We start from the raw sequence: 20030 nt of genomic DNA on the forward strand, positions 1-20030 counted from the left end.
GGCACTGGGGTTAGTGGGCTTTGAGGCTGGCCGCTCTGCAGTGCTCCGTGCCTCCAGGAGCCTGGGTTTGTCCTCTGTGAAGGGGACAGATCTGCTTGATGTGGGCATCAGCCACAGCACAGAGTTCCTGGGGACTGCGCCTGCCAGGCGGCCTGCAGGGGCAGGAGCGACCCACCCCTGTGCCTCCCCTGAGCTGGCCCACCTGCTTCTGGCCTCAGTCCCCAGCTGTCAGTGAGGAGTGGAGGAGCCGGGGACACTCTTTGACGCCAGCCGCCAAGGAGAGGCTGGGTCATCGCTGCCTGGGGAGCCACCTCCGGAAAGGCACCAACTCGGTCCTGGCCTCCGGGGAGGCTGCTGCCTAGAGGACACGGAACTGCCAGTGTGCAAGGAGACGCCAGTGGGCCGCTGCCCCTCCTAGGCCCAGGGGAGGACCAAGCCAAGGCTCACGCCCCAGGCCGCATCCCTCTGCCAGGATCCCATCACTGCTGGACCCCCGCGGAGGCCCAAGTCAAGAATGAGGCCACCTTCATCAACATCGAAACCCAGCTGAGTGCCAAGCTGTGGGCAGCTGGCTCTCCAGGGCACGGCCGCCCTTTGGCTCACACACTGGCAGCACCAGCTGGACATTGGACCCCTCGCATCACAGATGACCCTGAGCCCTGCTCTGCACTGGCTCCAGACAGTAGGTGGCTGGCAGGCTGATGAGAGTCAGGCAAGGCTTGAAGCCGTGGGACAGTGCCCCACGCTGTCCACTGGGCACAAGAGCCCGGTTTCGGGCATGGACACCATCTGCAGGCTGACTGAACAGGACTCACCTCGCCCCACAGCAGGGAGCCAAGAGCCAGCCCCGAGAGGCGTGGGGAGACGGCCTGTAGGGGCCCTGGAGCCAGGGGTGGCCCCCTCCAACCCTGGCGCTGCCGGGTCCCAGGGCGCTGGTGGTTTCCCTCTGTCCTGGAGGCGGTTCTGGAAGGCCTGCATGGAATGTCCTCGGAGCATCCTCCCAGCCAGCCCTCCTTCTCTTCAGGAGTTCAAGGGGCAGAGCAGAGAAGAAGGGAAGCTGTCTCTGCGGCTGGACCATGCTGGACCCCCAGGGACAAGCCTGGGCCTTTCCCTGCCCTCCTCGGGGAGTGACACCCCTACTTCCTGACGCTTTCTCAGGCTCCGTGGGCGCCAGGCCTTCCTCCACCTCCTGCCAAACACAGCAGAAACCTTGGCTGGCCAAACCCTGCGGCCCCTTCTCTGGCTGCCAATCGCATGGCTCTCTCTGCACCTCGGGTTCAGCCGGAGCAGCCAAGAGGCTGCAGGGGAGCACGGACCTCCTGACGGCCGCAGGGCCACAGGTTGGGTGCTGACTTCAGGGTCTGAGTTTATTCCAGAGTTTCTCTTTCCTTAAGGAACAGCCTTCACTGTCTGCAGTTCATCTTTTCCAGGATATCCGGGGACTCTGTCCTTTCAAGTTCAGTCCTGTGCACAGGGCCATTAGAGCAACCCCTCCACCCAAAGGTGCCAGGCAGCCTCTGACAACTCACTCGCGTGTGACCATGGGAGTGTCTGCAGACCCTGCTCCCCTCCATCCCCTGCAGCCCCCTGCCTGCGGCAAAGCCACCCTCTTGAATCCACTGCTTTAAAGCCAAGGGTGATGTGCCCCCTCCATGATTCGCAGGACTGTGGATTGGTTGTGCATGTGAATGTGAAGGAAGGTTGCAAGCTCTGCTAGAAGATTCTAGGGACACACAGGAACACAGGGCTCTCATCCAGAATGGATAACGACTTCCTGCAAGTCCATCAGGCAGAATAACCACCCAACAACGAAATGGGCAGGAGGCCTGAGCAGGCCCCATGGCTAAGGGCTACATGTGGCACTGTGCTGGGCAGGAGGAGGAAGACAAACGGCAGACACACTGAGTATCGGCATCTTGGTAAATCAACAGCGCAGGCTCTGCAGCCCAGAGACGGTAGAAGCCCAACTCTGACAAGTCTCAACCAGTCTCCTGAGTGGGAGTGTCGTCCAGGCCCAGCACGCGCACACCACACACAGGCAACAGCTGCAGCAGCTGCTCGCAGAGCACACCCCCAGAGACAGCCCTGCCTCTGCCAGGCTTCACCTGCAACACTGAGAAGTGAGGACAAAGAGCTGCCCGCTGGTGAGCAACCTCACGAGCCTGAAGCCGAGCACAGCCCCAGCTCTGGGCACCCTGGCCTCCAGAAAGGGCCAGCTCACGGGCAGCAGACTCCTGCAGGGCCCAGGCCTGGCACAGCTTCATCCAGCATTTTTTCTGCATGTAGATCAGGTTTCATAATTTTCAAGTTTTGTGAAACGGAAAGGGGTGCACTCACAACTCCTGCCACCTGAGCCATTCAGTGCGCCCACCCTTCACAGGTTGGAGGAAAGCCCAGAGCAGAAGCCCCACACCTGCCTGCAGTGAAGCTTCTCTTGGCTGAGACCCTGAGGCCAGCTTTGGGGAGTCAGGGATGGAGCCCCAATATGACAAGACATGGAGGACCACTGGACACTGACCACCCCTCAGCCTGCAGGGAGACCATGGAGGACCCCAAACACTGGGTGTGAGGCCCCCAGGAAGAGGACTCAGCAAACCCTCCACAGCTGAGCCCAGGGAGTCACACCTGCAAGCCCAGCTCCGAAGAGCAGGGGGCTGCCAAGGGGGCCCCCTGACCTGAGGGCAGAGGCTTGACCAGGGCCTGCCCACTCACGGTGCAGCCTGGGGAGAAGCTGCTTGGCATCCGAGGTGCAAGAGAGGCCACCAGGCTGTGGGCGGAATGGCTCACATTCTTTGTGGCTGTGTGAGGGAAGAGACATTTTTGTGGGCATGAATAAAATCGTTGACCTTGGAGTTTAATATTTCTAAACAGCTCTTGGCTCTAGGAAAGAGTAAGAAAGCCAGCCAGGAAGAATAACGTGGGGCCTGAAAGACATGGCTCAGCACAGCTTCGGGCAGGCGCCCAGCCCTGCCCCAGGCTCTGTGCATCTGGCCGCAGTCAGTACCAGAGGGGAACATTCATTCCTTGGGGATCTGGGTGCTTGGTTGGCCTGGGGGGCTTTGGGGCCATGGCTCTGGTGGGCAGAGGTCCCAGACTGCAATTCAGGGATGGAGGACCACTGGACACTGGGCCATAGCTTCACCCAGTGTGAGCCCCAGGGAGGAGGCCTCACAGTGCCCAGAACAGGGCTCTGAGGCCTGGAGATGTAGCAGTCCTTGGCAGCTGGAAGTCCATCTCTGCTGTTCTGACCACTGCACAGGGCGAAGCATCCTTGCTCCAGCCCTGGAGTCAGCAAACCAGCAGCAGGGGTCTTTGCCAAGACATCCCCCCATGCCCCTGGCTTTTCCTAACCTCCTCACCTTCTACTCACAGAGGAGAAGAGGGACCCATCACCACTGCATGCACATCTCCCTCCCCCACCTCTCTCTGCAGTACTAGGGACTTGCCCCGGGCCTCATGCAGATGAGGCAATCACTCTGTCACTGAGCTACACTCCAGCCTTTTTATGTTTTATTCTGACATGGTCTTGCTAAGTTGCCCAGGCTGGTCTGGGACTCGTGATCCTCCTGCCTCTGCAGTTTGGATCGTAGGTAGGTGCCACCACGCTCTCCTGCAAGCCCCTCCTTAGGACCAGCAATGCAGGCCACATCCACACTGCTAAGCTGCCCACTCTGGATGGATGCCCGGGGCAGGTCCTGAGGCTGGTGCTGACTGATCCTGACCAACAGGTGCTGAGCAGGATGCATCACTTGGTCCAGAGAGGATTAACATCAGTGAGAGGTTAAACAGATTTTTACAAATGCCATCAAACTGTGGTCCTGTGAGATCCGTCTTTGCTCCGCAGAGGCCGTGAGAAAAACCCAGCCAGCAGAACCTCATCTGACTTGAGCAGAGTGAGCAGGTGACTGTGGGGACTTGGAAAGGGCTGCCGTAGGGAGTCCCCACCAGCTCAAAGCAAAGGCTGTCCAGAAATGTGTGACCTCAGCAGACTGGGTGGCACAGATGCCCGGAATCCAGGAGCCCCCAGGAAGCTGAATGCGGGTGGTCACTGTGGCCTGGGCTCTGCCATCTTGGCATGATCCTCCATCAAGTTAAGAGCCATGTGCTCTGCAGTCCTCGTATGCTATCAAAAGTCCCTAAGTTTACACAAGTCCATAGAGAACGGTCTGTCCTCCTGCCTCCACAGGCAGAGCTGGCCACATTGAGGAGACAACGTCAGGCTGTGGCTTCCCCTGGCCTTCATCTATGTGGCCTCTGAAGGTACCACAGACATGAAGTGCTTGTTAGGTTTGCACCTGACGTCCCCCAAGGACCCCTATGATGAAGGCTTGGTCCCAGTGCAGCTCTGTGCAGAGGTGGGCCCTGGGGAGTGGATGGCCATGAGGACTCTGACCTCAGCAGTAGATCAACCCGTCCGTGGATTAGTGATCTGCATGGACCATTGCGGGGGGGGGGGGGACCTGAGGTGGGCTGGGCCCAAGGTTGTTGGAGAAGGTAGGTCACCAGGGCTGTCCCTGGGGAGGGCTGACCTCGTCCCCACCTTCCTCGCGCACTCTTGGCCTCCTGGCTCCCAGTTGCTAGTGGCCTTCCTGCACCACAGATTCTACCCTGACATTCCTGCAAGATGGCCAGGTTAAACGAGAGCAAATGGACACAAAGGGTTTGACTTTGGCATGTCTGAGAGTAGCTCAGTCATTTTTTGCTAAGTTTAAAAATGTAGTCCAAACAAGACAAACAATTCAGCAAGAGTGGCCATTGACCACGGGATCTGAAACCTCAGACCTTTGCAACAGTTCCATAAATGACATTTGAACCTCGACTTGCAAAGAACCATCAAGGACAAAAAGAAGGCTGAGTCACGCTCTCAGAAATTGTGGGGAGCTGAGGTCTGGTTCCTGGAGGTCAGGGTCACTGGGGTCTGGTTTCTAGAGGTCAGGGTCACTGGGACCTGGTTCCTGGAGGTCAGGGTCACTGGGACCTGGTTCCTGGAGGTCAGGGTCACTGGGACCTGGTTCCTGGAGGTCAGGGTCACTGGGACCTGGTTCCTGGAGGTCAGGGTCACTGGGACCTGGTTCCTGGAGGTCAGGGTCACTGGGACCTGGTTCCTGGAGGTCAGGGTCACTGGGGTCTGGTTTCTAGAGCTCAGGGACACTGAGATCTGGTTCCAGGAGGTCAGGAGCGTTGGGGTCTGGTTTCTGGTGGTCAGAGGACTTGAGGCTGAGCTGCACCCAAGATTAATGTTAGAGTCTGTAAACAAGTCAGGATGGCGCCTGGCATTTTGCCAGGGGGAGTGGTTTGTGAGGTGGCGCCAGTGAGCCATTAAGTGTGGAGATTCCTGATTGGTTGACTGCTGTATCTAGTTTATGCTAATTAAGATAAGCTGGGTGGAATGTATAAATACCCCTCTTGTCCTACAATAAACGGCTCCCACTCCTGCTGTATCAGTCTACACAAGTTGCTCGTCACCCCCCGGCTATTTTGCTGCAGCCGGACTGCGGCAGATTGTCAGCACCCAGGGGAGACCCAGCTCATGTTCTCCTGGAAAACAGACTCGTGAGGCTAATTTCAACAAAATGATGAGCCAGAGTTATGGGTTTATAGGCCGGGGCCATTACTGCCACCCAGAGACCAGTCAGCAGCCCCTGGGCTGTTGCCAGGCGTCTTCCGCACACCAGTCCTGGGGCTGCCATGTGCTGGTGTGTGCCCTGCATGGCCTTTGTCCTGGACCTGCCTGCGTTCAGAGCAGGTCCCTGTGCCACTGAGTCTGCCAGTCGGAGTGTGGTTCTAGGCCAGCAGGGGGCGCAGGAGCCACGTCTTCCCGGTTCCTGTCCCCTCCAAGCTCCCTGGTCTTTTTTTCCCAATGGTGCAGGATGGTGTTGTGGAGAAAAGACCCCTACCCCATGTGCTGCAGCTGAAACTATGGAACAAACTGGCCACGGTCAGGCAGTGGGAAAGGGGACAGGGTTATTGTGTACTTGGGGCATTCGTGGGACGCAGGGAAGGCATCCTGATATGGAAGCAAGGGAGGGCAGGGAGAGGGGCAGAAAGAGCCTACCTCTCCTCGTAGCCCTCCTTCCTGTTGGAGAGGTGCTGAGTCCCTCTGGGACCCTCCTGGGGCAGACCTGGCCTGTCCCTGCACTGGATGACAAGTCCAAGACGCTCCAGCCGGAGGAAATCACACAGGAGGGAATCACACAGCACGGTACATGCTTTGGGGCTGTCCTGACAGCTCACTGACTCCGTGCAGGGACTGCTGGGTCAGCCAGGACCTGGCCATCTCCAAGAACAAGGACACTTCAGCATCTTCACAGGGGCCTGGCACAGCGGTCACCTGTGGGACCCTCAGTGTATGACAGAGTGGGGAGGCCAGGTCCTGGGGACCATCTGCCCTGGCATTCCCTTGGTCAGAGACTGGAGGTTCCGTGGCGCCTCCTGCAGTTGCAGGCTGCAGGTGTGCAGTCTCTGGGCAGAGTGAGGAGCAGCAGCAGGACCTCAGAGCCCTGGGTAGGCAGCACTTGGGCAGACCGGCCTCGGCAGGCAAGTGGCAGATATGTGTCCCAGCACTGAGCAGGCAGCAGGACCCAGGCCTCAAGCACAGGCCATGCACAGGCCTTTGGAAACTCTCCAAGCAAATGCCAGGAGAACACAGCACCGGGGGGCAGGTGGGACCCTGTGCATCCCTAGGGACTCACACACAAAAACACCCATCTCCAACACCTTTCCTTAAAAGAATGGTCTTCATTCAGTGATGGACCAAGCTGTATTCCCCTTGCAGCATGATGATAACAGCCAGTGGATTGAGAGGAAGGCAGAGAATGGACTTCTGGTTCCGTGAGTGAAGGCAGATTTCTGAGCAGCCCCTTCCAACAGAGGAGGCTGGGGCCAAGTGTGGGGTGCTGGCTTCGCGCTGAGAGGGGAATCAAGCAGAGCCGCCTCGGGCTCTGGTCGACTGGCTCACCTCTCACCTTTATTCCTGGTCAAGGGTGGGTCCCCGAAGGGAGGATAGCACAGCCTTCAGAAGCTCTCCAGCTCTACAGGAGGTCAGCTGCAGATGCAGGCTTTCTAGACGGCTTTTTAAAAAACAAGCAAAACCAAGATACTTTTCAATCTGCCACCCCGAAGTCAGGGTGTGTAGGGGGGTGGCTTCTCCCCAGGGAGGAAGTAGGCTGGCATGCAGGGTGTTGGAGCGTTGGCTGGAGGCCCAGGGTGGGAGCCCCGAGAGGGAGGCTGCATGTCCTCGGGTAGATGGAGGTCAGTGGAGGCTGAGGCCAAAAGGGTGCCGGAGGGCTGCAATTAAACAGAGGCGTCCTCAGTCAGCAGGGGACCTGCCTGCACACTGTCCAGAGAATATGCAGGCCCCACGTTGGCACAGGCCCATGCAGACCCAGGGTCCACCCACACAGGGTCCAAGGGAGCCATCAGCCAGAAAAGGTACAAAGAGAGGGGCCAAGAGTCAGCCTCGCTGACAGCTCATGGGCACAGACTGCTCCCAAGCCACTAAGAGACCCTGAGAGAGTGCTCCGAGCGCCTCCCTCTGTGGGCCCCTCTCTGCAGGCCAGCAAGAAGGACGCCATGATCTGACACAGAAGGTAGGGGAAGGCAGGGCCACAGCCTCCAGGGTCACACAACATTTGATACTTCAAGGGAAACACAAGGCAATAAACAAGCACACCACAGTGATGGCTGACTGCATCAGCAGATGGGGACATGGACACGCCACATTTAGGAACCACAGAGGAAAACCAGGAACCACAGAGGAAGCCCCAGGAACCACAGAGGAAGCATCAGGAACCACAGAGGAAGCCCCAGGAACCACAGAGGAAGCATCAGGAATCACAGAGGAAGCCCCAGGAACCACAGAGGAAGCATCAGGAACCAGAGAGGAAGCCCCAGGAACCACAGAGGAAACATCAGGAACCACAGAGGAAGCATCAGGAACCACAGAGGAAGTTCTCAGGAACCACAGAGGAAGCATCAGGAACCACAGAGGAAGTCCCAGGAACCACAGAGGAAGCATCAGGAACCACAGAGGAAGTCCCAGGAACCACAGAGGAAGTCCCAGGAACCACAGAGAAAGCCCCAGGAATCACAGAGGAAGCCCCAGGAACCACAGAGGAAGCCCCAGGAACCACAGAGGAAGCCCCAGGAACCACAGAGGAAACCCCAGGAACCACAGGGGAAGCCCCAGGAACCACAGAGGAAGCCCCAGGAACCACAGAGGAAGCCCCAGGAACCACAGAGGAAGCCCCAGGAACCACAGAGGAAGCCCCAGGAACCACAGAGGAAGCCCCAGGAACCACAGAGGAAGCCCCAGGAACCACAGAGGAAACCCCAGGAACCACAGGGGAAGCCCCAGGAACCACAGAGGAAGCCCCAGGAACCACAGAGGAAACCCCAGGAACCACAGAGGAAGCCCCAGGAACCACAGAGGAAACCCCAGGAACCACAGAGGAAGCCCCAGGAACCACAGAGGAAGCCCCAGGAACCACAGAGGAAACCCCAGGAACCACAGAGGAAGCCCCAGGAACCACAGAGGAAGTCCTCAGGAACCACAGAGGAAACCATCAGGAACCACAGAGGAAGCCCCAGGAACCACAGAGGAAGCCCCAGGAACCACAGAGGAAGCCCCAGGAACCACAGAGGAAGCCCCAGGAACCACAGAGGAAACCCCAGGAACCACAGAGGAAACCCCAGGAACCACAGAGGAAACCCCAGGAACCACAGAGGAAGTTCTCAGGAACCACAGAGGAAGCCCCAGGAACCACAGAGGAAACCCCAGGAACCACAGAGGAAACCCCAGGAACCACAGAGGAAACCCCAGGAACCACAGAGGAAACCCCAGGAACCACAGAGGAAGCCCCAGGAACCACAGAGGAAACCATCAGGAACCACAGAGGAAACCCCAGGAACCACAGAGGAAGCACCAGGAACCACAGGGGAAGCCCCAGGAACCACAGAGGAAACCCCAGGAACCACAGAGGAAGCATCAGGAACCACAGAGGAAGCATCAGGAACCACAGGGGAAGCCCCAGGAACCACAGAGGAAGCCCCAGGAACCACAGAGGAACTCCCAGGAACCACAGAGGAAGCCCCAGGAACCACAGAGAAAGCATCGGGAACCACAGAGGAAACCCCAGGAACCACAGGGGAAGCCCCAGGAACCACAGAGGAAGCATCAGGAACCACAGAGGAAGTTCTCAGGAACCACAGAGGAAGCATCAGGAACCACAGAGGAAGTCCCAGGAACCACAGAGGAAGCATCAGGAACCACAGAGGAAGTCCCAGGAACCACAGAGGAAGCCCCAGGAACCACAGAGGAAGCCCCAGGAACCACAGAGGAAGCCCCAGGTACCACAGAGGAAGCCCCAGGAACCACAGAGGAAGCCCCAGGAACCACAGAGGAAGCCCCAGGAACCACAGAGGAAGCCCCAGGAACGACAGGGGAAGCCCCAGGAACCACAGAGGAAACCATCAGGAACCACAGAGGAAGCATCAGGAACCACAGAGGAAGCACCAGGAACCACAGGGGAAGCCCCAGGAACCACAGAGGAAACCCCAGGAACCACAGAGGAAGCATCAGGAACCACAGAGAAAGCATCAGGAACCACAGGGGAACCAAAGGAACCACAGAGGAAGCCCCAGGAACCACAGAGAAAGCATCGGGAACCACAGAGGAAACCCCAGGAACCACAGAGGAAGCCCCAGGAACCACAGGGGAAGCCACAGGAACCACAGAGGAAGCCCCAGGAACCACAGAGGAAGCATCGGGAACCACAGAGAAAGCATCAGGAACCACAGAGGAAGCATCGGGAACCACAGAGGAAGCATCAGGAACCACAGAGGAAGCACCAGGAACCACAGGGGAAGCCCCAGGAACCACAGAGGAAGTCCTCAGGAACCACAGGGGAAGCCCCAGGAACCACAGGGGAAGCCCCAGGAACCACAGAGGAAGCCCCAGGAACCACAGAGGAAGCATCAGGAACCACAGAGGAAGCACCAGGAACCACAGGGGAAGCCACAGGAACCACAGAGGAAGCATCGGGAACCACAGAGAAAGCATCAGGAACCACAGAGGAAGCATCAGGAACCACAGAGGAAGCCGCAGGAACCACAGAGGAAGCCCCAGGAACCACAGAGGAAGCATTAGGAACCACAGAGGAAGCCCCAGGAACCACAGAGGAAGTCCCAGGAACCACAGGGGAAGCCTCAGGAACCACAGAGGAAGCCCCAGGAACCACAGAGGAAGCATCGGGAACCACAGAGAAAGCCCTAGGAACCACAGAGGAAGCCCCAGGAACCACAGAGGAAGCCCCAGGAACCACAGGGGAAGCCTCAGGAACCACAGAGGAAGCCCCAGGAACCACAGGGGAAGCCCCAGGAACCACAGGGGAAGCCCCAGGAACCACAGAGGAAGCCCCAGGAACCACAGGGGAAGCCTCAGGAACCACAGAGGAAGTCCTCAGGAACCACAGAGGAAGCCCCAGGAACCACAGAGGAAGCCCCAGGAACCACAGAGGAAGCCCCAGGAACCACAGAGGAAGCATCAGGAACCACAGAGGAAGCCCCAGGAACCACAGAGGAAGCCTCAGGAACCACAGAGGAAGCCCCAGGAACCACAGAGGAAGCCCCAGGAACCACAGAGGAAGCATCAGGAACCACAGAGGAAGCCCCAGGAACCACAGAGGAAGCCTCAGGAACCACAGAGGAAGCCCCAGGAACCACAGAGGAAGCATCGGGAACCACAGAGAAAGCCCTAGGAACCACAGAGGAAGGCCCAGGAACCACAGGGGAAGCCCCAGGAACCACAGAGGAAGCATCGGGAACCACAGAGGAAGCCCCAGGAACCACAGAGGAAGCATCAGGAACCACAGGGGAAACCCCAGGAACCACAGAGGAAGCCCCAGGAACCACAGAGGAAGCCCCAGGAACCACAGAGGAAGCATCAGGAACCACAGAGGAAGTCCTCAGGAACCACAGGGGAAGCCTCAGGAACCACAGAGGAAGCCCCAGGAACCACAGAGGAAGCGCCAGGAACCACAGGGGAAGCCCCAGGAACCACAGGGGAAGCCCCAGGAACCACAGAGGAAGCCCCAGGAACCACAGAGGAAGCATCGGGAACCACAGAGAAAGCCCCAGGAACCACAGAGGAAGCCCCAGGAACCACAGAGGAAGCCCTAGGAACCACAGAGGAAGGCCCAGGAACCACAGGGGAAGCATCAGGAACCACAGAGGAAAACATCAGGAACCACAGAGGAAGCCCCAGGAACCACAGAGAAAGCCCTAGGAACCACAGAGGAAGGCCCAGGAACCACAGGGGAAGCATCAGGAACCACAGAGGAAAACATCAGGAACCACAGAGGAAGCCCCAGGAACCACAGAGGAAAACATCAGGAACCACAGAGGAAACCCCAGGAACCACAGAGGAAGCCCCAGGAACCACAGAGGAAGCCCCAGGAACCACAGGGGAAGCCTCAGGAACCACAGAGGAAGCCCCAGGAACCACAGAGGAAACCCCAGGAACCACAGAGGAAGCATCAGGAACCACAGAGGAAGCCCCAGGAACCACAGAGGAAGCATCGGGAACCACAGAGAAAGCCCTAGGAACCACAGAGGAAGGCCCAGGAACCACAGGGGAAGCCCCAGGAACCACAGAGGAAGCATCGGGAACCACAGAGGAAACCCCAGGAACCACAGAGGAAACCCCAGGAACCACAGAGGAAGCCCCAGGAACCACGGAGGAAACCATCAGGAACCACAGAGGAAGCCCCAGGAACCACAGAGGAAGTCCCCAGGAACCACAGAGGAAGCCCCAGGAACCACAGAGGAAGCACCAGGAACCACAGGGGAAGCCCCAGGAACCACAGAGGAAGCCCCAGGAACCACAGAGGAAGCCCCAGGAACCACAGAGGAAACCCCAGGAACCACAGAGGAAACCCCAGGAACCACAGAGGAAACCCCAGAACCACAGAGGAAGCCCCAGGAACCACAGAGGAAACCATCAGGAACCACAGAGGAAGCATCAGGAACCACAGAGGAAGCACCAGGAACCACAGGGGAAGCCCCAGGAACCACAGAGGAAACCCCAGGAACCACAGAGGAAGCATCAGGAACCACAGAGGAAGCATCAGGAACCACAGGGGAAGCCCCAGGAACCACAGAGGAAGCCCCAGGAACCACAGAGGAACTCCCAGGAACCACAGAGGAAGCCCCAGGAACCACAGAGAAAGCATCGGGAACCACAGAGGAAACCCCAGGAACCACAGGGGAAGCCCCAGGAACCACAGAGGAAGCATCAGGAACCACAGAGGAAGTTCTCAGGAACCACAGAGGAAGCATCAGGAACCACAGAGGAAGTCCCAGGAACCACAGAGGAAGCATCAGGAACCACAGAGGAAGCCCCAGGAACCACAGAGGAAGCCCCAGGAACCACAGAGGAAGCCCCAGGAACCACAGAGGAAGCCCCAGGAACCACAGAGGAAGCCCCAGGAACCACAGAGGAAACCCCAGGAACCACAGGGGAAGCCCCAGGAACCACAGAGGAAGCCCCAGGAACCACAGAGGAAGCCCCAGGAACCACAGAGGAAGCCCCAGGAACCACAGAGGAAGCCCCAGGAACCACAGAGGAAGCCCCAGGAACCACAGAGGAAACCCCAGGAACCACAGGGGAAGCCCCAGGAACCACAGAGGAAACCATCAGGAACCACAGAGGAAACCATCAGGAACCACAGAGGAAGCCCCAGGAACCACAGAGGAAGCCCCAGGAACCACAGAGGAAACCCCAGGAACCACAGAGGAAACCCCAGGAACCACAGAGGAAACCCCAGGAACCACAGAGGAAGCCCCAGGAACCACAGAGGAAACCATCAGGAACCACAGAGGAAGCATCAGGAACCACAGAGGAAGCACCAGGAACCACAGGGAAAGCCCCAGGAACCACAGAGGAAACCCCAGGAACCACAGAGGAAGCATCAGGAACCACAGAGGAAGCATCAGGAACCACAGGGGAAGCCCCAGGAACCACAGAGGAAGCCCCAGGAACCACAGAGGAAGTCCTCAGGAACCACAGAGGAAACCATCAGGAACCACAGAGGAAGCCCCAGGAACCACAGAGGAAGCCCCAGGAACCACAGAGGAAACCCCAGGAACCACAGAGGAAACCCCAGGAACCACAGAGGAAACCCCAGGAACCACAGAGGAAGCCCCAGGAACCACAGAGGAAACCATCAGGAACCACAGAGGAAGCATCAGGAACCACAGAGGAAGCACCAGGAACCACAGGGAAAGCCCCAGGAACCACAGAGGAAACCCCAGGAACCACAGAGGAAGCATCAGGAACCACAGAGGAAGCATCAGGAACCACAGGGGAAGCCCCAGGAACCACAGAGGAAGCCCCAGGAACCACAGAGGAACTCCCAGGAACCACAGAGGAAGCCCCAGGAACCACAGAGAAAGCATCGGGAACCACAGAGGAAACCCCAGGAACCACAGGGGAAGCCCCAGGAACCACAGAGGAAGCATCAGGAACCACAGGGGAAGCCCCAGGTACCACAGAGGAAGCCCCAGGAACCACAGAGGAAGCCCCAGGAACCACAGAGGAAGCCCCAGGAACCACAGAGGAAGCCCCAGGAACCACAGAGGAAGCATCAGGAACCACAGAGGAAGCCCCAGGTACCACAGAGGAAGCCCCAGGAACCACAGAGGAAGCCCCAGGAACCACAGAGGAAGCCCCAGGAACCACAGAGGAAGCCCCAGGAACCACAGGGGAAGCCCCAGGAACCACAGAGGAAACCATCAGGAACCACAGAGGAAGCATCAGGAACCACAGGGGAAGCCCCAGGAACCACAGAGGAAGCATCAGGAACCACAGAGGAAGCCCCAGGTACCACAGAGGAAGCCCCAGGAACCACAGAGGAAGCCCCAGGAACCACAGAGGAAGCCCCAGGAACCACAGAGGAAGCCCCAGGAACCACAGGGGAAGCCCCAGGAACCACAGAGGAAACCATCAGGAACCACAGAGGAAGCATCAGGAACCACAGAGGAAGCACCAGGAACCACAGGGGAAGCCCCAGGAACCACAGAGGAAACCCCAGGAACCACAGAGGAAGCATCAGGAACCACAGAGGAAGCATCAGGAACCACAGGGGAAGCCACAGGAACCACAGAGGAAGCCCCAGGAACCACAGAGAAAGCATCGGGAACCACAGAGGAAACCCCAGGAACCACAGAGGAAGCCCCAGGAACCACAGGGGAAGCCACAGGAACCACAGAGGAAGCCCCAGGAACCACAGAGGAAGCATCGGGAACCACAGAGAAAGCATCAGGAACCACAGAGGAAGCATCAGGAACCACAGAGGAAGCACCAGGAACCACAGGGGAAGCCCCAGGAACCACAGAGGAAGCCCCAGGAACCACAGAGGAAGCATCAGGAACCACAGAGGAAGCACCAGGAACCACAGAGGAAGCCACAGGAACCACAGAGGAAGCATCGGGAACCACAGAGAAAGCATCAGGAACCACAGAGGAAGCATCAGGAACCACAGAGGAAGCCGCAGGAACCACAGAGGAAGCCCCAGGAACCACAGAGGAAGCATTAGGAACCACAGAGGAAGCCCCAGGAACCACAGAGGAAGTCCCAGGAACCACAGGGGAAGCCTCAGGAACCACAGAGGAAGCCCCAGGAACCACAGAGGAAGCCCCAGGAACCACAGAGGAAGCCCCAGGAACCACAGGGGAAGCCTCAGGAACCACAGAGGAAGCCCCAGGAACCACAGGGGAAGCCCCAGGAACCACAGGGGAAGCCCCAGGAACCACAGGGGAAGCCTCAGGAACCACAGGGGAAGCCTCAGGAACCACAGAGGAAGCCCCAGGAACCACAGAGGAAGCCCCAGGAACCACAGGGGAAGCCTCAGGAACCACAGAGGAAGTCCTCAGGAACCACAGAGGAAGCCCCAGGAACCACAGAGGAAGCCCCAGGAACCACAGAGGAAGCCCCAGGAACCACAGAGGAAGCATCAGGAACCACAGAGGAAGCCCCAGGAACCACAGAGGAAGCCTCAGGAACCACAGAGGAAGCATCGGGAACCACAGAGAAAGCCCTAGGAACCACAGAGGAAGGCCCAGGAACCACAGGGGAAGCCCCAGGAACCACAGAGGAAGCATCGGGAACCACAGAGGAAGCCCCAAGAACCACAGAGGAAGCATCAGGAACCACAGGGGAAGCCCCAGGAACCACAGAGGAAGCCCCAGGAACCACAGAGGAAGCCCCAGGAACCACAGAGGAAGCCCCAGGAACCACAGAGGAAGCATCAGGAACCACAGAGGAAGCCCCAGGAACCACAGGGGAAGCCTCAGGAACCACAGAGGAAGCCCCAGGAACCACAGAGGAAGCGCCAGGAACCACAGGGGAAGCCCCAGGAACCACAGGGGAAGCCCCAGGAACCACAGAGGAAGCCCCAGGAACCACAGAGGAAGCATCGGGAACCACAGAGAAAGCCCCAGGAACCACAGAGGAAGCCCCAGGAACCACAGAGGAAACCATCAGGAACCACAGAGGAAGCCCCAGGAACCACAGAGAAAGCCCTAGGAACCACAGAGGAAGGCCCAGGAACCACAGGGGAAGCATCAGGAACCACAGAGGAAAACATCAGGAACCACAGAGGAAGCCCCAGGAACCACAGAGGAAAACATCAGGAACCACAGAGGAAACCCCAGGAACCACAGAGGAAGCCCCAGGAACCACAGAGGAAGCCCCAGGAACCACAGGGGAAGCCTCAGGAACCACAGAGGAAGCCCCAGGAACCACAGAGGAAACCCCAGGAACCACAGAGGAAGCCTCAGGAACCACAGAGGAAGCCCCAGGAACCACAGAGGAAGCATCGGGAACCACAGAGAAAGCCCTAGGAACCACAGAGGAAGGCCCAGGAACCACAGGGGAAGCCCCAGGAACCACAGACTAAGCATCGGGAACCACAGAGGAAGCCCCAGGAACCACAGAGAAAGCCCTAGGAACCACAGAGGAAGGCCCAGGAACCACAGGGGAAGCCCCAGGAACCACAGAGGAAGGCCCAGGAACCACAGGGGAAGCCCCAGGAACCACAGAGGAAGGCCCAGGAACCACAGGGGAAGCCCCAGGAACCACAGAGGAAGTCCCCAGGAACCACAGAGGAAGCCCCAGGAACCAGAGAGGAAGCCCCAGGAACCACAGAGGAAGCATCAGGAACCACAGAGGAAGCATCAGGAACCACAGAGGAAGCATCAGGAACCACAGAGGAAAACATCAGGAACCACAGAGGAAGCCCCAGGAACCACAGAGGAAGCCCCAGGAACCACAGAGGAAGCATCAGGAACCACAGAGGAAGCATCAGGAACCACAGAGGAAAACATCAGGAACCACAGAGGAAGCCCCAGGAACCACAGAGGAAACCATCAGGAACCACAGAGGAAGCCCCAGGAACCACAGAGGAAACCATCAGGAACCACAGAGGAAGCCCCAGGAACCACAGAGAAAGCCCTAGGAACCACAGAGGAAGGCCCAGGAACCACAGGGGAAGCATCAGGAACCACAGAGGAAAACATCAGGAACCACAGAGGAAGCCCCAGGAACCACAGAGGAAAACATCAGGAACCACAGAGGAAACCCCAGGAACCACAGAGGAAGCCCCAGGAACCACAGAGGAAGCCCCAGGAACCACAGGGGAAGCCTCAGGAACCACAGAGGAAGCCCCAGGAACCACAGAGGAAACCCCAGGAACCACAGAGGAAGCCTCAGGAACCACAGAGGAAGCCCCAGGAACCACAGAGGAAGCATCGGGAACCACAGAGAAAGCCCTAGGAACCACAGAGGAAGGCCCAGGAACCACAGGGGAAGCCCCAGGAACCACAGACTAAGCATCGGGAACCACAGAGGAAGCCCCAGGAACCACAGAGAAAGCCCTAGGAACCACAGAGGAAGGCCCAGGAACCACAGGGGAAGCCCCAGGAACCACAGAGGAAGGCCCAGGAACCACAGGGGAAGCCCCAGGAACCACAGAGGAAGGCCCAGGAACCACAGGGGAAGCCCCAGGAACCACAGAGGAAGTCCCCAGGAACCACAGAGGAAGCCCCAGGAACCAGAGAGGAAGCCCCAGGAACCACAGAGGAAGCATCAGGAACCACAGAGGAAGCATCAGGAACCACAGAGGAAGCATCAGGAACCACAGAGGAAAACATCAGGAACCACAGAGGAAGCCCCAGGAACCACAGAGGAAGCCCCAGGAACCACAGAGGAAGCATCAGGAACCACAGAGGAAGCATCAGGAACCACAGAGGAAAACATCAGGAACCACAGAGGAAGCCCCAGGAACCACAGAGGAAGCCCCAGGAACCACAGAGGAAGCCCCAGGAACCACAGAGGAAAACATCAGGAACCACAGAGGAAACCCCAGGAACCACAGAGGAAGCCCCAGGAACCACAGAGGAAGCCCCAGGAACCACAGAGGAAGCCCCAGGAACCACAGAGGAAGCCCCAGGAACCACAGAGGAAGCCCCAGGAACCACAGGGGAAGCCCCAGGAACCACAGAGGAAGCCCCAGGAACCACAGAGGAAGTCCTCAGGAACCACAGAGGAAACATCAGGAACCACAGAGGAAGCCCCAGGAACCACAGAGGAAGCCCCAGGAACCACAGAGGAAAATATCAGGAACCACAGAGGAAGCCCCAGGAACCTCAGAGGAAGTTCTCAGGAACAACAGAGGAAGCCCCAGGAACCACAGAGGAAGCCCCAGGAACCACAGAGGAAGCCCCAGGAACCACAGAGGAAAACATCAGGAACCACAGAGGAAGCCCCGGGAACCTCAGAGGAAGTTCTCAGGAACCACAGAGGAAGCCCCAGGAACCACAGAGGAAGTTCTCAGGAACCACAGAGGAAGCCCCAGGAACCACAGAGGAAGCCCCAGGAACCACAGAGGAAGCCCCAGGAACCACAGAGGAAAACATCAGGAACCACAGAGGAAGCCCCAGGAACCTCAGAGGAAGCCCCAGGAACCACAGAGGAAATCCCAGGAACCACAGAGGAAGCCCCAGGAACCACAGAGGAAACCCCAGGAACCACAGAGGAAAACATCAGGAACCACAGAGGAAGTCCTCAGGAACCACACAGGAAAACATCAGGAACCACAGGGGAAGCCCCAGGAACCACAGAGGAAGCCCCAGGAACCACAGAGGAAACCCCAGGAACCACAGAGGAAGCCCCAGGAACCACAGAGGAAACCCCAGGAACCACAGGGGAAGTCCTCAGGAATCTCAGAGGAAGCCCCAGGAACCACAGAGGAAACCCCAGGAACCACAGAGGAAAACATCATGAACCACAGAGGAAGCATCAGGAACCACAGAGGAAGCCCCAGGAACCACAGAGGAAGCCCCAGGAACCACAGAGGAAGCATCAGGAACCACAGAGGAAGCCCCAGGAACCACAGAGGAAGCCCCAGGAACCACAGAGGAAGCCCCAGGAACCACAGAGGAAGTCCTCAGGAATCTCAGAGGAAGCCCCAGGAACCACAGAGGAAACCCCAGGAACCACAGAGGAAAACATCATGAACCACAGAGGAAGCATCAGGAACCACAGAGGAAGCCCCAGGAACCACAGAGGAAGCCCCAGGAACCACAGAGGAAGTCCTCAGGAATCACAGAGGAAGTCCTCAGGAACCACAGAGGAAGTCCTCAGGAATCACAGAGGAAGTCCCAGGAACCACAGAGGAAGCATCAGGAACCACAGAGGAAGCCCCAGGAACCACAGAGGAAGTCCTCAGGAATCACAGAGGAAGCCCCAGGAACCACAGAGGAAGCCCCAGGAACCACAGAGGAAACCATCAGGAACCACAGAGGAAGCATCAGGAACCACAGAGGAAGCATCAGGAACCACAGAGGAAGCCCCAGGAACCACAGAGGAAGCATCAGGAACCACAGAGGAAGCCCCAGGAACCACAGAGGAAGCCCCAGGAACCACAGAGGAAAACATCAGGAACCACAGAGGAAGTCCTCAGGAACCACAGAGGAAGCATCAGGAACCACAGAGGAAGCCCCAGGAACCACAGAGAAAGCCCCAGGAACGACAGGGGAAGCCCCAGGAACCACAGAGGAAGTCCTCAGGAACCACAGAGGAAGTCCTCAGGAACCACAGAGGAAGTCCTCAGGAACCACAGAGGAAGTCCTCAGGAACCACAGAGGAAGTCCTCAGGAACCACAGAGGAAGCCCCAGGAACCACAGAGGAAACCCCAGGAACCACAGAGGAAGCCCCAGGAACCACAGAGGAAGCCCCAGGAACCACAGGGGAAGCCCCAGGAACCACAGAGGAAGTCCTCAGGAACCACAGAGGAAGTCCTCAGGAACCACAGAGGAAGCCCCAGGAACCACAGAGGAAGCCCCAGGAACCACAGGGGAAGCCCCAGGAACCACAGGGGAAGCCCCAGGAACCACAGAGGAAGTCCTCAGGAACCACAGAGGAAGTCCTCAGGAACCACAGAAGAAGCCCCAGGAAACACAGAGGAAACCCCAGGAACCACAGAGGAAGCATCAGGAACCACAGAGGAAGCCCCAGGAACCACAGAGGAAGCCCCAGGAACCACAGAGGAAACCCCAGGAACCACAGAGGAAGCATCAGGAACCACAGAGGAAGCCCCAGGAACCACAGAGGAAGCCCCAGGAACCACAGAGAAAGCCCTAGGAACCACAGAGGAAGGCCCAGGAACCACAGGGGAAGCCCCAGGAACCACAGAGGAAGGCCCAGGTACCACAGGGGAAGCCCCAGGAACCACAGAGGAAGCCCAGGAACCACAGGGGAAGCCCCAGGAACCACAGAGGAAGCCCCAGGAACCACAGAGGAAGCCCCAGGAACCACAGAGGAAACCCCAGGAACCACAGGGGAAGTCCTCAGGAATCTCAGAGGAAGCCCCAGGAACCACAGAGGAAACCCCAGGAACCACAGAGGAAAACATCATGAACCACAGGGGAAGCCCCAGGAACCACAGAGGAAGCCCCAGGAACCACAGAGGAA

At 58.3% G+C, this 20030-nt stretch overlaps 1 protein-coding gene across 1 annotated transcript in view; it reads right to left on the bottom strand.

Annotated features, from left to right (window-relative positions):
* Positions 1 to 7122: 7122 nt before the first annotated feature.
* TMEM255B (transmembrane protein 255B) overlaps positions 7123 to 20030 on the bottom strand; it is a gene marked incomplete at both ends in the record, with an annotated part of 57093 nt that continues 44185 nt past the window's right edge. Inside the window, one exon of the mRNA XM_081308742.1 lies at positions 7123 to 7287. Within this exon, the coding sequence (XP_081164868.1) occupies positions 7123 to 7287 (165 nt within the window). The remainder of the gene's footprint in view (positions 7288 to 20030) is intronic.

Source organism: Spermophilus citellus, assembly GCF_964194105.1.
Source record: "Spermophilus citellus genome assembly, chromosome: 1".
NCBI classification, from domain to species: domain Eukaryota; kingdom Metazoa; phylum Chordata; class Mammalia; order Rodentia; family Sciuridae; genus Spermophilus; species Spermophilus citellus.